Here is a 19,607-nt window from a genome sequence, read left to right as displayed (position 1 = left end):
GAAGCCACAGGAGCCCAGTGGATACTATTTGGTTTCAGCAAATCTGAACCATCAGTGGACCAGGCAAAAGCATTTCCTGCAACTGATTGAAGTCCCTATTGACTCAACAGCCTGTTTCAGGCTATAGAGTAGAAGTTAAAGCTTCCTCCAAAGGAATAGCTGACACTTTTTTCATTGAAGGACACAAAGCAGCTGGGTCCAAACTAGCACATTTTTCAACGTGTCATTTGCATTTGATAAGGGAAATCTCATGGTCTTCCCACTTTGCTAACCATCAAGTCCCAGCTGACCCACTCCAAAATGAGAAAGTCAGGCATGAAAGTCACAAGGCTTCTGCAGATCACACATTCATTTTCTATAAGTGTGCTAGTTACTTTCACAAAACTGTGACCAAAACATATGGAGAATGACTTAAAGGTGCAAAAATTTATTTTTGTTCATGGTTTCAGTCCATGGTTGCTTGACTCAATACACTTGGGCAGAACAGCAGGGAGGTGAGAGGATGTGGAGGGGTTTCTTCATGGTAGACAGGAAGCAGAAAGTTAGACAGAGACCAGGGATCTAGTATAACATTCAAATGCACACCTCCACAGCTGGACTATACCTCCTAAAGTTTCTACTACCTCAAGAAATAGTGCCACAAGCTGGGGACCAAGCAATCGACAATAAATATTTGGGGAAATTTCATGTTCAAACCATAACATTGTGCCTCTGACCCACAAAGGCTCATGGGACCATCACATGATCAAAAGTGCATTTCAATCCATCTCCAAGAGTACTGAAAATCCAAGAATGTTCAAAAGTCTAAGTCCAGAGTCTCTACTGAGCCTCAAGTCAGTCTTTTAGTTATGAGTCTTTGTAAAATCAAAAAGAAAGTTGCATACTTCCAAGATATGATAGCACAGGGTAAACATTCCCACTCTAAAAGAGACCAGAAAGAAGAATAAACAAAAAGAAATAATAGGAATAAAAGGATTGGACAAAGCAAGACTGAAACCAGCAGGGCAAACATTAAATCCTGTAGCTCTGTGTCTGGCATCCATGCCACCTGGTATTGTGATGCAAGCTCCAATGAGCTTGGGCAGCCCTGCCCTATGCCCTTGTTGGTTGCAGCCCACATGGCATCTCTCTCGGACTGACTCCAGTTGTTGCCTGTGGCTTTCCTTGGCAGACATGACACATTCCTTGCATTTCCAACATCCTGGGATCTCCCTTGCAGCTTCACACATTGCCCTCTCAGGGGCTACCAACCCTATACACAGGCCCTGGTCTCCCAGGCCTTCCTTTGAAATTAAGGTGGAAGCCCCCATAACCCTGTAACTCACGCGTTCTGCATGTCTGCAAACCCAGGATCATGTAGAATGAGTTAAGGTCTGCAGTCAGCTCAAACAGTGCATTGGCCTCTGAATGCCTGGGTGATTGAACATGTAAAATGAGTCCTGGAAAGACAACTTCCTGGGAAGCCCTGTACTGGTAGGCCATGCTGAAGGCTGTCTTTTCTTGAGAGAAAGTCTTTTTTTGTGATATAAGAGTTTGAACTTAAGGCCTTATGCTTGCTAGCTAAGCAAGTGCTGTACCATGTACGCATACCTCTAGCACGTGTTGCTTTAGGTTGCTTTTCAGCAAGGCCCAGGCCAACCTTGCACTGCAGTCCTCCTACCTGTGCTTCGTGCATAGTTGAGATTACAGATGTCTACCAACACACCCAGTTTGTTGGCTGAAACCAGGGTCATCCTAACGTTTTGCTTGGACTGGTCTCAAACTGCTGTCTTCCCAATCACTGCCTACTAAAGTAGCTGAGTTTGATACTGAAAATTCAGTCCCCTGAATAAAATGCCAATTCACAAATAATAACAGCAGAGGTTTGGGAGAAAAGGAAGTAAAGGTTAATTAATTTTGCCAGACAAAATGAAGATTGTATTCTGCCATGCTTTCCTTAGTTCCAACATTATGCTGGATTTTCTGACCAAATCAAATCTTTCTGGTCTGCTCTTTGCTCCTCATTCTTACTATAAAACTGGCTAAGAGTAGCCAGTAATAACTATGCCACAGTCTGAGTGTTGGACTTCCTTGACATTTACTCTATCATATTAATTAGTGTACCGCCTTTAAATTTATCCTCCCACAAAGTCTCAGGATGCATGTAAAATGTGGACAAATTCTTTGCCAAAATGTAGCATGAATGGCCTCTAGTCCAATTCCCAATAGAGTTCTTGTCCCCATCTGAAATCTCACGGGCAGAATTTTTGCTGTCCACATTTCTATCACCATTCTGGTTTTCTGAGCTCCCACCAAAATCACCCATTAAGCTTTTCTTACAGCATTCTAGGCTATCTCTGTCCCACTTCTCCAGACTATTCCAGATTCCTCCTGCAAACCAGTTCCAACCATATGGCCAAGTTTAGTTACAGTAACAACCCCACCTTTTTTGGTACCAGTTCTCAGTATTAGTCACTTTTATATCCTGTGACAAAATATGTAACAAACAGCTTAAAGGAGGAAACATTTATTTTGGCTCATGGTTTCAGGGGGCTCAGACCATGATTGCTTGACCCCATTCACTTGGGCAGAATATCAGGATGTCTGGAGTACATGGTACAGAAAAATCTTTACCTTATGGTGGACAGGAGGTAAATAGTGAGGAAGGGATAGGGAGCTAGGTATACCCTTCAAAGTCACTCCAGGAGCCCACTTGGTCCAGCTAGGTACCACTTCCCAAAGTTTCCACTACCTCACAAAATAGTGCCATCAGCTGGAGATCAAATGTTTAACACACGAACCTGTGCAGGACATTACATATTCAAACTGTAACAAGTGTCTCATAATACACCAATAGCTATTTTTTAAGTGATATTCATAAAAGTTGTATCAGGAAGGTGACAAGCTTAAATCATCATGAGGCAACTTTGGAAGTCTACCTTCCTTTGCCAAAGGCTCCGATCAGCCAATTATCTGTCACAGAAACTTGTAGCTGAAAATGATCACTAGAAATTACAGAGACCATAAGTAGGAGCCGTTCCTTACACGTGGCTCTTTTACTATCAAGAGTACTCCCTCTGGTATTTATAGGAATTCACAGAAGAAAATGAAACCAAGAAACTCCAACAAAGTTACTATGACAGTACAATCAGCCCAAAAGCCCCCAATCACAAGACTCTTTGGCTTCACTTCTCTAGTTCAAACACTGCTCAAGTCTGTCATCTGAATTTGGATGTATTTCCACCAGTGGGTCCAGAGAGAATGTTGACTTGGGCTTCTGTATTCAACAAATTCATAAAACTTGAGTCTAATCCCCAAGTTCTCCATCACACTCAGACAATTTTGCATGTCCACAATAGGGAAAAGAAGATCTCAATCCTTTATTGTATAACTGTTGCTAGTTACTTTTCTATTTAAACCAGCAGAATTTGTAGGAGAAGGAAGTGAAAGGTTAGGGGGCATGAGAGAGAGAGTGACATTGCATCAGTAACCAAGGTGCAATTAATTTCTTTTGACAGTATGCGCACATCAATCAAATTAACTTTCAATGCTTTGGGAAGTTTCACTTCAGGAAATTATTTCTAAGCGTATATTGTGACAGTAAAACTTGTTTTTTAGTGAGAATCTTTTTGTTGTTCTGAAAAGTCTGACCATTTTTGAAGATTGGTTTTGCATTTGCTTCTTCCTGGTGTCCCAAGAGACTATCAGGATTAACTTTCATGATGACTTCTGTTCTTGTCAGTCTCAGTTCATATGAGTAGAATAAATTTGAACTTCAAGCCCAAGGCTAATACAACTCTATTGTTTCAAATTATCAAAGAAAATATACTTCTACTCAAAACTCAGGCAATAAGAAGTGAACTTTCTGCCCCTTTACCAATGCTGAATGACGTTTTTGCCCTAATTTTCACTCTTATTGACAGTAATAATATATCCAGAATAAAATCATTTGAGGGCCTTAACCTCACAAGTGAATTTCAGACTTAACTCTCTGTTCCCTTTCTTCAATAATCTCCTGTCCTCATTAATGCTCTACATTGAGTATTAAAACCCCAACCAAACAGTTCTCAAAACCAGTCCGTACCTTTCCAGGTCACATGTACAAAACCATCTCCCAGGATGGCTCATTTGCCTGTCTTCTGATTTTTATTTTTCCCCTAGTTTTTGATACCCAGGATTTTCTCTTTCTTCTGAGGTGATGTATGTTTTTAAAAGAATGTTTGTTGTATTTTACCCTTGTGTTTGGAGGGGAAGAGTTTTAGCTTTTGCATTAATTAGCTTTCTGTTGCTATAACAAGATACTCGAGATAGTCAGCTTAAAATTGCAGTGCATAATCTATTGATCCGGTTGATTTGGAGCCTGTAGTGGGGCAACACACCTTGGTGAGAGCATGTAGCAGAACAAAACTGCTCAGCTCTTGGCTAAGAAGCAAATGGAGAGGAAAGAAAAGACCTGAATCCTACTATCTTCTCCTACCACCTCCCAATAGCACCACCTGGGAACCAAGCATTTGACACATGGACCCTGGGGGACATTCATGATCCAAACTCTAGCAGCCCTAATACACTATGTTTCTCTAGAAGACTATAGTATTATCCTTATTATAAGACAAAAACAAACAGCCCCAATTTCCATACAGTACTAAATCATTAAATAAGCTGAAAATATCTGTGAAATGAGGCTGTTTGAGAGAATATTCACTTACCACTGCAAAGTAACAAAGCAACTTTCACAAATGTTTCTCAAAAATAACATAAAATTGTGCAAGCATTTACACAGTGACTGATGGAGTGAGCAGAATTGAGACAAACTCTAAGTTCCACTTAATGTTGGTTTGCATCGTTGGGTGTTTAAACAACAAGTATCATTTTTTATGATATTAGGAAAAGGCATATAAGTTAAAAGTATATGAAACAGTTCCCCTGGGCATATTCACAGAAGGAAAATGTTAAAAGGCTTAAGGAATAAAAATTGCCATTTTTTTTTTCATTTAAACAGAATGGTCAGAATAGCTTCCATGTGGGTGATCTGTAGTTTCCTCAGCAGCACACAACAGCTCAATTTGAAAAGCAAGTACTCATTAGCTTAATGGAGGGCCAAGCTGTGATTCCAGCAGAGTCCACTTTAGGGCAAGACTTCAGAAAACAGGAAGCAGAGGTAGTGAAGCCAGGGAAAGTCACACTCCAAAGGTTGCATCTGAAAAGCTATTTATATAACTCCAAATGAGAGTTTAAGACTCTAATTAGAGAACTTACTTGAATGCTCCTCTCTGAACTTGCCAAGTTTAGTAATTTGAACACATTATTCAATATTTATCTTCCCAACTGAAAGCATTATCTCCTTTCCAGTGTTGTGATAATATCCTCCTATTCCCACTACTGTAGCCCTCACCAAGTATTGCATTGTAACACAATTATAATTCCTGGATTTCTGTGTGAGAAAACTGCTTGAGGAAAGAGACTTTTTCTTGTTTGCTTTTGAATTGCCAAGAATGACTGAAAATAAATAATTATTGCATTGAAGTGTTTCAATTAATTAAGTCATTTGTTCAATTAGTCATTCAATTCATACCTATTTTGTAAGTGAGCAGCACATTTCCATGGGCTGATGAAATAGCTATGAATTAAACAGACCAAAAACTCTGCCATGGTGGAGTGTATGTTCTACCTGGGTGAGAATGCCCACAAATTGGTAAAATGTGTCCTTTTAGAAGGCAATGAGAACTATGGAATAAAGTTTGATAAGCAAGATAGAAAATATTGAGGACCCAGACAGAATTTTGTTTTAGCACTACTGCATTGGAACTCAGGGATTAACCATACAAAAGAATGATGTAGCTTATTTTGGAGTACAGCATGGGAGAGAACATTTAAAGCAGGGGGGTGACAGATCTGATTTGTGCTTTTAGGGGATTATACTGTCAGATGTGTTTGGAGAATACAGTGTGCAAGCACAGAAGGAAAACTCTTTTGGAAACTATTATGTTATTATAGGAGCATAAAGATGATTGGCGGACCTAGGGTGATGCATGAAAGACGTAACCATTTGTCAGTTTCTATATATGCAGTCATGCACCACTTAAGGATGAGAAATTCTGAGAAATGCATCATTAGGTGATTTTGTTTCTGTACAAACACCGCATAGTGTACCTGTACAAACTAAGATGTTTCTAGGCAATAGGATTATTTTCAGCATTATTGTATCTTTATGGGATCGTCGTTTTATGGGATCCCATTCTTATGGGAGGTGGAAAGATAGAAAAGAATCGGGCTGGGGAGATGAGAGAGAGGTAGACTATCTAGTGTTAACATTGTTGACAATTAATCATTTTTGGTTTACAACAAATCACTTAAAATTGGGGCAAAAAAATGACATTTTTTGGAAGGCCTGTCCAATGTCAGAAAATATTTTAAAATTTCGCCTAAGTTAAATCTACCTGTGAGATTGGTACTGATAAAAAATACAAAGAGGTTAAGAAACATAATCTCATAGTTTATACTTTACATCAGATTAAAAACTACATTCTAATGAAATTAGAGGATATCTAATAGTGTTTTTTACAGAAATTACGTTCCTTAATTAAATTACTTTAGATATGTATCCACACACACATACATATACATAAACACACCTGAGCTGCAAAAAAATGATACACATTGCCATCTAGTGGCATTACTTATCTCAGCCTGTAGCAGAATGTATGCATAGGCATTCAGTATTTGTACAAACTAATATATATAAAGCACTAAATGTATGGAATGAGAGCAGTGATCAAATAAATGTGGCTAGAGATTAAATAAAAGGTTTGCAATGCTCACATTACATATAGAATACACATTTTATGTGCTACAGCTAGATGCTGAATTTAGTAAAAATCTATAAGAAATTCTATGGCCTGATAGACATTGGGGAGACATAAACATATAAAATTTTAGCAAACAATTTAGTGATTAAAATATGGTATGATAAATTGAAAGGCAGAGAAGTGGTGGCAAATAATCAACTCAGTTTTAGAAGCAAGTTCTTGGAATATGTGATGAATCTTTTTTCTTTTTTTGAACTCAGGGCCTCATGCTTGCTAGGAGGATCTCTACCACTTAACCCTCTCTATCAATCCAGAATAAGTGATAATTCTAATGTTTTACTTTTCCTTCATCTGCCAGCACCATTATCTTTTCATGATAAAAGCATATTGAATTAGCCCATTTGCATTCAGATTCCCAATACAGTTTCACCAGATTGAAGTGTCCAGAAATGCCACATTCACCACCTACATGCTACATTTATTACTTGCTAATGTGTCTATAGTAGTTTCCTATAGCCTAAACACTACCTGAAGAGACTGGTAGGGTTGTGTGATTTCACAACCAGGGTCCATCACTTACTTTTTTAGTTATATGGCACTAGTTTCATAACTTGATTATGAACAGACTTCTCATCTATCTAGTGCAATGATCACAGTTCTTAATTCATAGTGTTGTGATAATGAATTATTAGTTTTTCACAGCCTCAACTTACCTTCTGGCAGATAGTAAGCATTCAATAAGTATTGGTGGTTATGATAATCATCCTGCTCTTCTTCTTGACCTGCTCAAATTTCCATTATTGGAAGGTTAAAATAACTGACATCTGAAGTCTCTAATACCCAAAGGAATGTGAGTCAGGTTACAACAACAGCACCTGCACACCCATGTTTATTGCAGCATTATACCCAATAGCTAAGCCATGGAAACAGCCAAGATGCCCCACTACTGATGAATGGATTAAGAAAATGTGGTGTCTATATACAAAGGAATTTTATTCAGCCACAAAAAAGAATAAAATTTTGTCATTTTATTCAAGTGGATGAAACTGGAGAACACCATCTTAAGTGAAGTTAGCCAGGTTCAGAAGACCAAAAGTTCTCATTTTTTCTCAGATGTGAAATATAGACCTAATAAAAATACAGCAATATTATGAAAAACAGGTCATTCTAAGGGGAAGTCACATATGAGAGGGGCCAGGATAAAAGAAGGGAGTTAAGAAGGTGAATATGGTTGATGTACTATCAATCAGAATGAATATAGAATTTTTAAGCCTGCTGAAACCACCATAAGAAGGGGACTAAGGTAGAAAGAAGGAAAAATAGAGGAGATGAACCAATTTGGGTTATGATACATATACACATGGAAATGTCACAAGGGAACTCCTGTATCGCTATCTTAAACAACAAACAATGTCATTTTTTTTCTTTTACAAAATTGGAGAACAGGAAGCAGAACAAGTCCTGCCTGGGGGGAGGTGTGTTGGTACCAGTGAGAGTGGGGAAGAGATGGGGAAAAGGCATGGGAGGATAGATATGGTGCATACACATGTATGTAAATGAAAATATGGTAACTGTTTTAACTATTCCAGGAATGGGGGGTGGGGAAGATGAAGAATGGTGGGGGGGTGGATTCAAGTATGATATATTTAATACATTTTAAGAACTTTTGTAAATGCCACAATGTATCCACACTCAGCACAAAAATTAAGAAAAAGTATTTAGATTTAAAATCAACTTGCTGTCTAATTAAAGCTAGCTTGGGTATGTTGCGTGCACTTTCTATTCTACTCAGACTAGTATTTTCTTTATTCTTGAACAATTTCTATTTTGATATCTTCTCAGCCCACTAAATCAAGTTTAATTATGACTATTTTGTTACTCCACCCCAGTTTACTATGCTATTTTGTGTCTTTTACTTGAATTCTCTTATTGAGTTACCTCAGAACTGAAATACTATTGCATATTTAAATAGAACAGTACATACTTTGTACATTTTAGCAAAAGACAATAAATTTTAAAAACCTTTTAGTTTTCCTGATTACCTAAGAGAAAATAAATTTCATATATTTTTTCTTAACTTCCTTTGCACACTAGAAAAATTAAAAGCAAAAACATTACAAGTATATTTTATACCTGTATTCCAAGAACTAAAATCTAGCATGTATGCTTTTTTCTTTAGGTGTTTAACTTTCAATATTTTAAGTAATGTGGCTGTTATTTGAAGAAATTTCTAAGATTACTTAGTCAAGTTACATAAACTATTTGACCATAGCATAACCAAGTTCACCACTGCCAAAATAATGAAATAGAATAAAATTCATGTTCTCTTTAAGGATTGATGTCTTATTAATTCTATACAAGAAAATGAGCTAAAATGTTTTCAGGTTTCAGCTTTTATGTGTTCTTATAAGTAGACCAAAGAGGGGTTGAGATTGGAGATAAGGGGAAGTAATCTTGACATGTTAATATGACTTCAATGTTCACATGCACAGATGTGAATAAATCACTTTCAAACCCTCAACTCCACTGTCTGGTATAATCCACATAGGTATATATCCATGCATCACAAGCAGACTTATATGAAATAAGATGGAAAAAAATTGTTAATAGAAGACTTCCTTCACTTATCTCCTCTCTCTTGAAAATTTGGCAACTGATATAATAAAAATGTCCACTTTTCCCCATAGGACCTGATTGGGGATCTGAAGGAGCAACTTTCATCTCACTTCAAAGAAGTTATGGTTGGCCTCATGTACCCACCTCCATCTTACGATGCTCATGAGCTCTGGCATGCCATGAAGGTAGTGATCTGATCCAAAAATACACTTGCAACATGTGCAGGCTGATATTTCAATAGAGAGGTGACTGTCCTGTGCCTTCCTACTTATTGATATGATTGGTGAAACAGGAGAGAATAGATGGGCAATGACGCAGCAATGATAATGTGGTGGGCAGGGGGAGGGTCCAGAATCCTGTGACTGGGACCCACCTGCTCTTTGGTTGTACAAATTCAGACATATTGAGCCAACTCCAAGTTAAGCTATCAAAAGGAAAGAGTAAAAAGGAAAGAGTAAATTAGCCTCCAGTGCTATTCAAATTTGTCTCTCCTTGATATATATTCATATACTGAGAAGGACATGTTAAAAATCTTTTTAAATTATTTGTAAAAATTTGGTTCACAGAAAAAATATAGATGGCTTCTTTATTTATTTTTATGAACTTAAGTTAGTCCTTTACAAAAACTATGTTCAATGCATCAAATTTTTACTTCTGAAGTATTAGAATGACTCTTTCCTACAGAAAAGTCATTTCCATGAAATAAATTAACTGCAGATTTGTCACATATATTGTTGTCTAAAGAAAAATAGGGCCTTTTACTTCTTTCAAATGCCGACATGGAACACCTGCAAAACTGCTGAAACTGTTGAAATAAGATGTTTGCCAATGACCAACACTATAAACAATGTGGCAGAATGAGGCAAGGAAGGAAGAAAAGAAAAGAAGGAAGGTGGGGAGAAGGAGGAAAGGAAAGAAGAAAGAAAAAGAAAGGAAGGAAGGGAAAGAGAGAGAAGGAAAAAGAGAAAGACATGAATTTTGGCCCTCAAATTTACTGATCAAAATAGTAATAGACTACACAATTTGCATGAATTTCAGCTAATCATTTTTAAATGGTGCATGTCAATTCTCTTGCAAAATTTCATTTTGCAAGAATGAAATCATAAGCTTATGAAATCATATGCTAGTATTGAGATAAAACTGATATATTTTACCTATATTTCCTAGAATGGCAAGGATTTTTAGGGCTTTAAGGTTTTTAAAATCATTATCACAGAAAAATACATATATATGCCTATAAGGAGCCACAGAAACCACCCAGTTCAAATGTTTAGGAAATTGTTTTTAAAAAATCACATCTAGAATGATGGAGAGACAAGGTCCCCTAAACATCCTTTTGAAATTAGAAAACCTACATTATAATTTCAGCTTGTTTAAGACCTGATATTCCATCAACACAAGGAGTGACAAATGGAAACACTCAGTGTCTTCTTCCACTTTGTTCAGAAATGCCCACAGTGTTGCTGGAGGTGTGGCTCAAGTGGTAGAGTGCCTGCTTAGTAAGCACAAAGCCCTGAGTTCAAACTCCAGTACTGTCAAAAAAAGAAAGAAAGAAAGAAATGCCCACAGTGCTTTATTCTAAATGAAGGAACAGAGTTTCCTGCAGATAATATTACTTCCCAAGGTCAAACAGTTAGTACATGGCAGAACCAGACTGAAGTTGGACTTACTTCATCCCAAATATATTCCTTTCCCCACTGAGTCCCCTCTCAAACCACCAAGAATGCTATGTTCCTTTATTATGCATGAGGTTAACCATTATTCCAAATTTTAAATTTTTCTTACATGTCTCTGTTTCTAGGGAGCAGGCACTGAGGAGAATTGCCTCATTGACATATTAGCTTCAAGAACAAATGGAGAAATTTTCCAGATGCGAGAAGCCTACAGTTTGCGTAAGGAAACACACAAATGAGAATGCATTGTACATATACAAGAACTTCATATGCTTCAAATAACACACAAAGTACTCTGGTTTATGTATTTTAAAGATTTTTTAAGACATTTTTCCATTTGAAATAAGACTCACTGGAGTAGAATTGCAGTTTCCATGGACTAGGGAGTAAATGGAAAGGAGGCTAGAGAAAGGCTGATCAACTGGTATATTGAAACAGTTAGATAGGAAGACAAAGTTCTGGTATTGTATTGCACAGTAATGTGAATATAGTTGAAAACAATGCCTAATATATCTAGAAGTAGCTAGCAGAGAGGATTTGAATGTGTTTACTATAAAGTAATAAATTTTAAGAGGATAGACACACTAATTACCTAAATTTGATCAGTACACAATGTATTCATGGGTTAGAAAATCATATTGTACTCCATAAATATGTACAGTTATTATGTGTCTATAAGAAGAATGAATTTAATAAAGAAAGTAAAATATGACTTTCTCAATATCAATTAACTCATTGAGTAAAATTGATGATTAGCATGCTGAAAATGAAATAATCCCCTCAAAAATCAAGCAAATTTTCTAGGAATTTACTTATAAGTATTTTTGAAGTGAATGTTTTCATAATGACAGGAAAAGTGCCCAGTACCTTGGTTGAGGATGGGGAGAGTCACCTGTTACTCAAGAGGGGCCTGTAACACAGACAAATAAAGCCAAGTCCAGTCAGCACTCAACAAACTCTACAACTGTATCTATTCACTTTGCACAAATTTCATAGTGCTTGTAATCTATCTGAAATCAAAAGTAAAAAGGCATAACTACCTTCATTTTCAAAAAGGTTTGATGCCTTAAGTTCCATCCCATTGTGTATCATGCAACAAGAGTATCAGGAAATTGTTCCAGACAGTCACCTCAGTTGCATCTGAACAAAAATAAGACTTTCCCAAGGGAATGAAGTGAGATTCTTCACATAAAATATTAAAATAAGATGAAGCACTTGGGAAAGGTGCTTGATTGGGCAGCAGTCTATGAAATGCATAATTCTGAAGTTTGAGAATGTTCTCAGTGCTCCTTTTCAATTCTGGAGTAAAGATAATTTTTAAGACAATATGCCTATAGCAATATTTCCACTATTTGACAGATTTCTTTAGCAGACGGTTTGTTAACAAAGAAATGTTAACCATTTGGTCGTATTTCCTATACTTTACATTCGTGACTGGGAGAGTCATATTAAGTTATTCAAAGTACACAAGTATGAGCTTCTATAGTAAATCATACTTTGAACATGGGTGTTTTCTCGTGCAGAATACAGCAATAACCTTCAAGAGGATATTTATTCTGAGACCTCAGGACACTTCAGAGATACTCTCATGAACTTGGTCCAGGTATGGCATCCTAAAATTCATACTATTTTGCACTATTAAAAAATACGTATGTGTCATTTCCAAAAAGAGGACAGAAAAGCCCAGTATATCACAGTAAATTTTGTGAAATAACATTTACTGGCCCTCAGCCATGTCAGGACACTCAACTAGAATCCTGAATTGGGTATGGAGACCAATATGAGTACCAGCTCTGTTCTAAAAGTTAAAAGTCTACCATATTTTAAATGATTCTAAGTGCACACATATGTCTAAATAATTATATATCCCGAAATACAGTTACAGATTTGAAATATTGACTAATAACTCAAATTAGAAAATAATCCCATTTTAAAAACTGCTCAGTGGGTTGGTGACATACTAACATTACCAAGCCACTGCTGTGTGCCTCGTTCTGTGTGATAAGAAGCATATTTCTCACTTCATAGCAGAACACTGTAGTATAAACATTCTTATAAGTTCTTTAGAAATGAAAAAAATAAACATTTAAAGAATTGTAAGGTTCTAGCTCTCTGATGGTCTAAGAAGCTATTAAGTGCAAATCTAGAATTTTATTGAATCCTATAGAATCTTAGTGTCAGCATTGCTGCTCAAGACTGCCTATAACAATTATGTTATGCTATACATTACCAAAAAGGAAATTTACTTCAAATTAAAATTTTATTTTGTCATTTAACTTATTTTTCTATAATGACTAAGTGGTATGTAATTATTTCTATTCAATTAATAGTTCTTTAAAAACATTCCACACATTAACATTATAATAAAAATGAAACTTTAAAGGTATAATTATCTTTTGTTTTGCACGTATTTTTGAATGTGCCTGTCATCCTATTTAGCAAAGGTATTCAGGAACGCAAGATGAAAGTCAGTGTTTAGGACTTAAGTACTAAAAGAGAATATAAAAGCTCACAGGTAGAGAAATGTCTTCTTTATGGTTTTTATAAGACAGGGTCTCCCAATGTAGCTCAGGCTGACCTCGAACTCAAGATCCTCCTGCCTCAGCCACTGAAGGCTAGATTACAGTCTTGTCATCAAGTCTGGCTGGGAAAAGTGTCTTAAAAGCCAAGAATTTTTGCTTGATTTTGTGATGTATGTGAGTGTGTGCATGCACATGTGTATATGTACATATGCATGTGAAATGAAATAAACTTTTCCAAATGAACAAACACTTCTTCTATAACTGAGTAAAGCATAACTTTGTAATTAGCAAAGAAATTCAGTAGAAGCTATAGATTTTATACATGATGATGTGGAATTCAGAAAAGATTCCACTGCCTTTAAAAAAGAAAAAGAAAAACCAGTATATGAAAGCTTTTTGGTCCTTCCTTTAATCTTACTTTTAGAGTAAGCAATAAAATAGACGAACGCTTTGCGTACCTTTTGCCTGCGTACATATGTGTCTATTGCCTCCTGCTGAATTTCCTCATTGTTTCTTGTATCACTTCACCATGGCACTTCTTATTGATTTGGTCAATATAATCTTGAAGAGATGAAAGGAATTATATAAATTCAAGGGACACAAAGAAGGAAAAATTAGTTTGTATATATTTCTATTTATTTACTTAGGTAGAGACAGGATTTCACTATGTAGCCCAGGCTGGCCTCAAAACCTGTCTCAGCCTTCCCAAGTGCTGGAATTACAGGCACATCCCAGCATGCCCATGTAGTTTTTATTTTTAATAAATTGGATACTTTTAATTTAAGTAACAAGTATGACACTCACTCCAAGTTTCATTTTATTTGCCCTGATATGTGATCATAATGGGGAACTTTAAAATCTTCCTGATCATAACACCTCCTGCTCAAAACCTTTCCAATGGCTTATATTTGATGGAACTTGACATTCTAAACATGGGAGATATGTTTCCTTTAATGTGTAGCTAATGTGATTAAAACTTCATACTGGCATGGAAGCAATGCTACCTCTGTATAGCTATCTTTATCTCAAACTAGCATAAACAAGATGTCTTTCTGATTATCTCTTATGTTTTCTCTTCAACAAAATCAGATACAAGAGGGTGGAACACATTCTGCCCAAGGTGGGGGGGAACAATGTATGCACATGACTAAATGTGAAAATGACAAAATAAAAAAAATTTAATTTCATACTGTACTCCACACATATTTTATATGATTCAAATAAAGAATGAATAAATACATATGTCAGACTAGATCACAAACTAAAATGTCCATTCACTGCCAGACTTGTGAAATTTTATTGTTATATATCCTTTGTGTATGTACATATGCTCTCCCAAGTTATTGTCAGCTTTCAACTAAGAATACAGAAACTGTTTTTTTTTTTAAGTTTCTGAGGAAGCCAAGTATTAAGTGCTCCATACCAAGCACAGACTGGTAACGTGGGCCAATTAGATTCCTTCAGATTGCAATAGCAAGCAAATCTATTGGCCTTTCAATTAAATTAAAATTTTCAATTTCATATAAAACTGCCACAAACAAAATCAATAATTTGCTTTATTCTGCTTAGTTTGAATTTTTGTATGGATTGAATTTGCTTGTTTGGGGTATGCACTTCCTAAAACAGCCTGTGTCACCAACCTCAGTTAATCAAGTCCTACGCTGAGGATTTTACCAAAGGAAAGAAGACAGTTCTGTTTGCCATAGTCCAAATTGAGACTGCTAGGTAAGTGGTTACAGGGATAAGGTTATTTTAATTTGAAACAGAAGTTGAAGTTATCTACAGGAAAAAAAACTTCTTAAAATGATTAATATTTTAGGATAATCTTATTTGGCAACATGTCCAATCTCATTTTGCAACTTTTACATTTGATTAGATTAATTTTAATTAAAACATTCTGTCAATTTAGAAGAGTCATTGTTTTTATTAATTTAAAGGTAATGATTCTATATAAGTTAAAACAATTTCCACTCAGAGATTGTCCTTGGCATAGGTGTTGCCCCTAACAAAGTAAAGGGAATAGTCCTATTATAAATTTATAAATTGGTTGCTTCCCCATATCAAACAAGTTTTTAAATATCTAAATAGAAATTTTATTGCAATTTATTGAAGAAAAATGTAAGTACTGTAGTAGAAGAAAGCATTATTTTTCCTAGGACTATTTTTCTTTCCAATAGGACTACATCACATCTCAATTTCTTCTACCAAAACTGCTTCTTGTCCCCCTCTTTCCTTGGTGTTGATCCCAAACACATTCCATAATAAATAGGCTGTGGAGAATATAAATCACAAGGAAAAAACCAGTAAACTGTGCCTTCCTTGATGTAATAAGACAATCAATCATACTCATAATTGGTGCTCCTTACTTCCAAAATTAAACAGTGATGTTCTATTATTGATAGAGTATATATGTGTATTTCTATATATAATTTTATGTATGTTTACATGCAAATATTTTAATATAAGTTTTTAATTTTATCACTGGAGTTCACCTAACTATTATAAATTTATAGGATAAAGTATTATTTCTTAAGTTTGATTTCTGGAGTTAAAAGATTAAATGTGTGGGGTGCATGTGTGTGTTTAACCTTGAAACAACTTTGAAGTGCAGTGGAACTTTCAACATGTAATTTACTTGTTTCTTTTCATTAACATTATATACTCATAAAGGTTCACAGTATATTTTTCTCAAAATGAAAAACACACAAGAATACAATCAATGTTCCTTAGTGATTACTTAATTCATAATAGCAAATGAAGTTAACAAATTTATAAATGACAATATAATCTCATTTAATTACAGTATTTTTGAGAATATGAAGTTTTATGATAATCAGACAGCTTTCTGAAATACATGGTCTCTCCTAAGCTTTTAAATATTTTGAAGATTTTTATTGATTTCTGACTTCTACACCCAAAACTTTTCAGTTTGGAACTATTGGTTAAGTGTTTGGATCAGTAAATTTAGAAGATGAGATAAAGCTGTAAAGTGAATTAGGCAATTGAAATAGTCCAAAGTTTCTCTTAACCACTATCTGCTGTACATGATTCAGGGAGAATCTGCCTAGATATTTCATAAAAAGGAAATAAAATTTCTTCCTAAAGGATTGTGAAATTTGGTGCTGATGAATTCTAGCTAGATAAATGTGGGATACTACAATGTAGCCAAGCTTTTCTACCTTCCTCTACTTGAGATCCTGTTCTTTCGGTCTCTCTCTGGCCTGTCTCTCTGTTTCTCTCTGTCTCTGTCTCTGTCTCTCTCCTTCTCTCTGTCTCTATGTCTTTATCACTCATTCTTTCTCTATAAAACAACAAAAGTGATAGATGATATAGAAGATAGATGATAGATAGATGATAGAGATAGATAGATAGATGATAGATAGACAGGTAAAGACAGGCAGATTTTCCTCTTGGGTGTATTATAATTCAGTCATATGTCCTTGGATTTATCATTTAACCTTCTTGAGAGTCAAGCTTTTGCTCTGCAAATTAAGGAATATGAATTCCTTCCCAATACAAATATTCTATAATCCTTCAGTTGTTATAATCATGTCTTTTGATTCCCTGTGCATCTCCACTTTCATAATCAAAGAAGAGACTATTAATGGCTTTCATTTTTTTAGCATCATTAAAAGTCAGACATACTTCTTTTGTGAATTAATAAAGATTGGGAGAATTAGAGCATGGAAGCTTTAAGGTATGCATAAGATGAAAATATTGAAAATCATTGTTATGTTTTCTAGGAGGGAAGATCTTGTGCTTAATCTATACAGGGTTTCCTACCGGGACTATTTCTAATAAGGAAACAACTGAGCTGGAACACATCACTCTTGAAAACTAATGCCAGGGGTTAAACTGGCTCACAACACTTTCTCATGCTTTTATCACACTAGATTTGTGAAAGGTCTAATCATTTGTCAAATAATAAAAAATTAGTCCTGGGAAATTAATTACTAGATCTGCGCAAATTACATTAGCAATGCTAAAGGTTTTCTCAGGGAAAAAGAATGGAAGTTTGGTAAGCACCCAATTGGATGCTTACTCGTCACCTTGGCTTTCAGCATTCTCCTAAGGACGGTTTCTCAAACGTGCTTAGTGAGGCCTCCAGGATGTTAATGCTATCACCTTTCAGTAACCATCCGTAGTCAGTTTGTTGGTTCAAATATTTTCAACCAAATTTAAATTCCCTTAATTTCTTCCCTTCATATTTTAATTTTCCCTTACTCTGATTCTATATTCATTTACTCCATCTCTCTCTCTTAAACATCAATTAAATATACAATGCTTCTCTCTCAAGTTCCTTATATTTCAAAGTATGCTTGGTGTGGGGAAAGAGTATAGGAGGGTAAATATGGTGCAAATATTGTGTACACATGTATGTAAATGTAAAATGATACCTGTTGAAACTATTCCAGGAATGGGGGGGTTGAGGGAATAAAGAAGAATAGAGGGGATGAATTCAAGATATATTTGATATATCTTAAGAACTTTTGTAAATGCCACATAGTACCCCCAGCACAATAAAAAAAGAAAAGGAAAAGAAAGTAAGTTTGATTATGCCTTTGTGGAAAAATTTGAATCACAGACTTAGTTATTGACATTTTTTAATCTGCCAATCTGCTTTAAATACTCTTGCCAATTCACCACATAGGGAAATTAAGAGACAAAATAAATGTCTAAGAATATTATCTTTCCAAACAAGATTTTAGATATATAGAACTGCAGAAAATTCTTAATTATTTCTTATAAACTTTGCAAGGGTAGGGCTTTACTTAGCTATAAAATTCCATTGATGATAACTACGAAAACTTCAATGATCCAGAAAGTGTTCCCCATCTGCTAATTCATCTTTCAAGTCTGCTATCTAAAAGTTATTTCTTTTCTTTTTCAATGAGAATTTCTTGAACACCTACAATGTGCCAAGCATTATTTTAGGCAACTGAGAATTATCAACAAATAACAAATATCCCAGGCCTTATGAAATTCACATCTGTCAAAGTGATATGAACTATTTAACAGAAATCTAATAAGTAAGTACGGTATATAAACTTCAGTAGATGATGAAAAATATGGCAAAGCAAGATATGGGACACAGGAATTGTAGGGCTGGGTAGAGTGGGTAGGTTGTAATATTATGTAGGCTGATCAAAGTAGGTCTCATTGAGAAGATGAGATTTGAGCAAAGATATGAATAAAAAAATGAGTTGAGCAATGAATAGAAGTGATAGGATATTCCAGACAAAGTGTAGAGTTAGAGAAAAAGTCTAAGGCAAGAAACTAAATAGCTAATGGGTATGAGGAATAGCAAGACAGCCAGTTGATGCCATCTGAGCAAACAAAGGAAATACACTGCTGTGGTAGATAGGTAGATGTAGAGAGACGAGATCAAAGAAGTAATGACTGGATTATGTCTAATCCTTCAGTCATTGTAAAGATTCTGGTTTTTGCCCTAAGTGAAGCGGGGAGAGGTAAGTCTTTACTTGATGTTAAGTTAATGAACGATGTGATACTATGCTTTAAAATGTTCACAGTAAATGCAGCATTGAGAAAAGAAGGTAAGGAGACAAGAGTAAAAAACAAAATTATGTAAGAGGTCTGTATCAACAAGAAAGCCAGCATATAATGTTAACTGGGATCCATACAAGAGCGTTAGCAAGGTCAAAAATGCCCAGATTCTGGATGTATTTTGAAGACTATCTCTGTATTATTTCCTATGGAAATAGATGATCTATGAAACAAAATTTAAAAAATCAAATGTGACTCTCAGTTTTTCAGTCTGAGCAACAAGAATAGTGTGATCATAAACTAAGATGTGGAAAATTGGTAGTATGAAGGAAATGTTTGAGGTAGAAGGAGACCAAGAGCTAGATTTCAAATATGGTGAATTTGACAGACATAAGAATGTCAAGTGGAGCTATTGATTTGGCAATTGAAATAGACACATCTGAAGTTCTGATAACAGATTTCAGTCTACAAATGGAAAGTTGAATATTGTTACAATATAAAACAGA

General features: G+C 35.4%; 1 protein-coding gene across 1 annotated transcript in view; it reads left to right on the top strand.

The window, feature by feature from the left end:
• The window catches only part of Anxa10 (annexin A10), a 57,452-nt gene that overhangs the window by 26,185 nt on the left and 11,660 nt on the right, over positions 1–19,607 (top strand). The window contains exons 4-6 of the mRNA XM_020172484.2: positions 9,473–9,586; positions 11,203–11,293; positions 12,598–12,677. Coding sequence (XP_020028073.2) covers positions 9,473–9,586; positions 11,203–11,293; positions 12,598–12,677 — 285 coding nt within the window. The remainder of the gene's footprint in view (positions 1–9,472; positions 9,587–11,202; positions 11,294–12,597; positions 12,678–19,607) is intronic.

The sequence above is a fragment of the Castor canadensis genome, chromosome 14 (assembly GCF_047511655.1).
Source record: "Castor canadensis chromosome 14, mCasCan1.hap1v2, whole genome shotgun sequence".
Taxonomy (NCBI): domain Eukaryota; kingdom Metazoa; phylum Chordata; class Mammalia; order Rodentia; family Castoridae; genus Castor; species Castor canadensis.
This window is presented reverse-complemented; position numbering and strand designations above follow the sequence as displayed.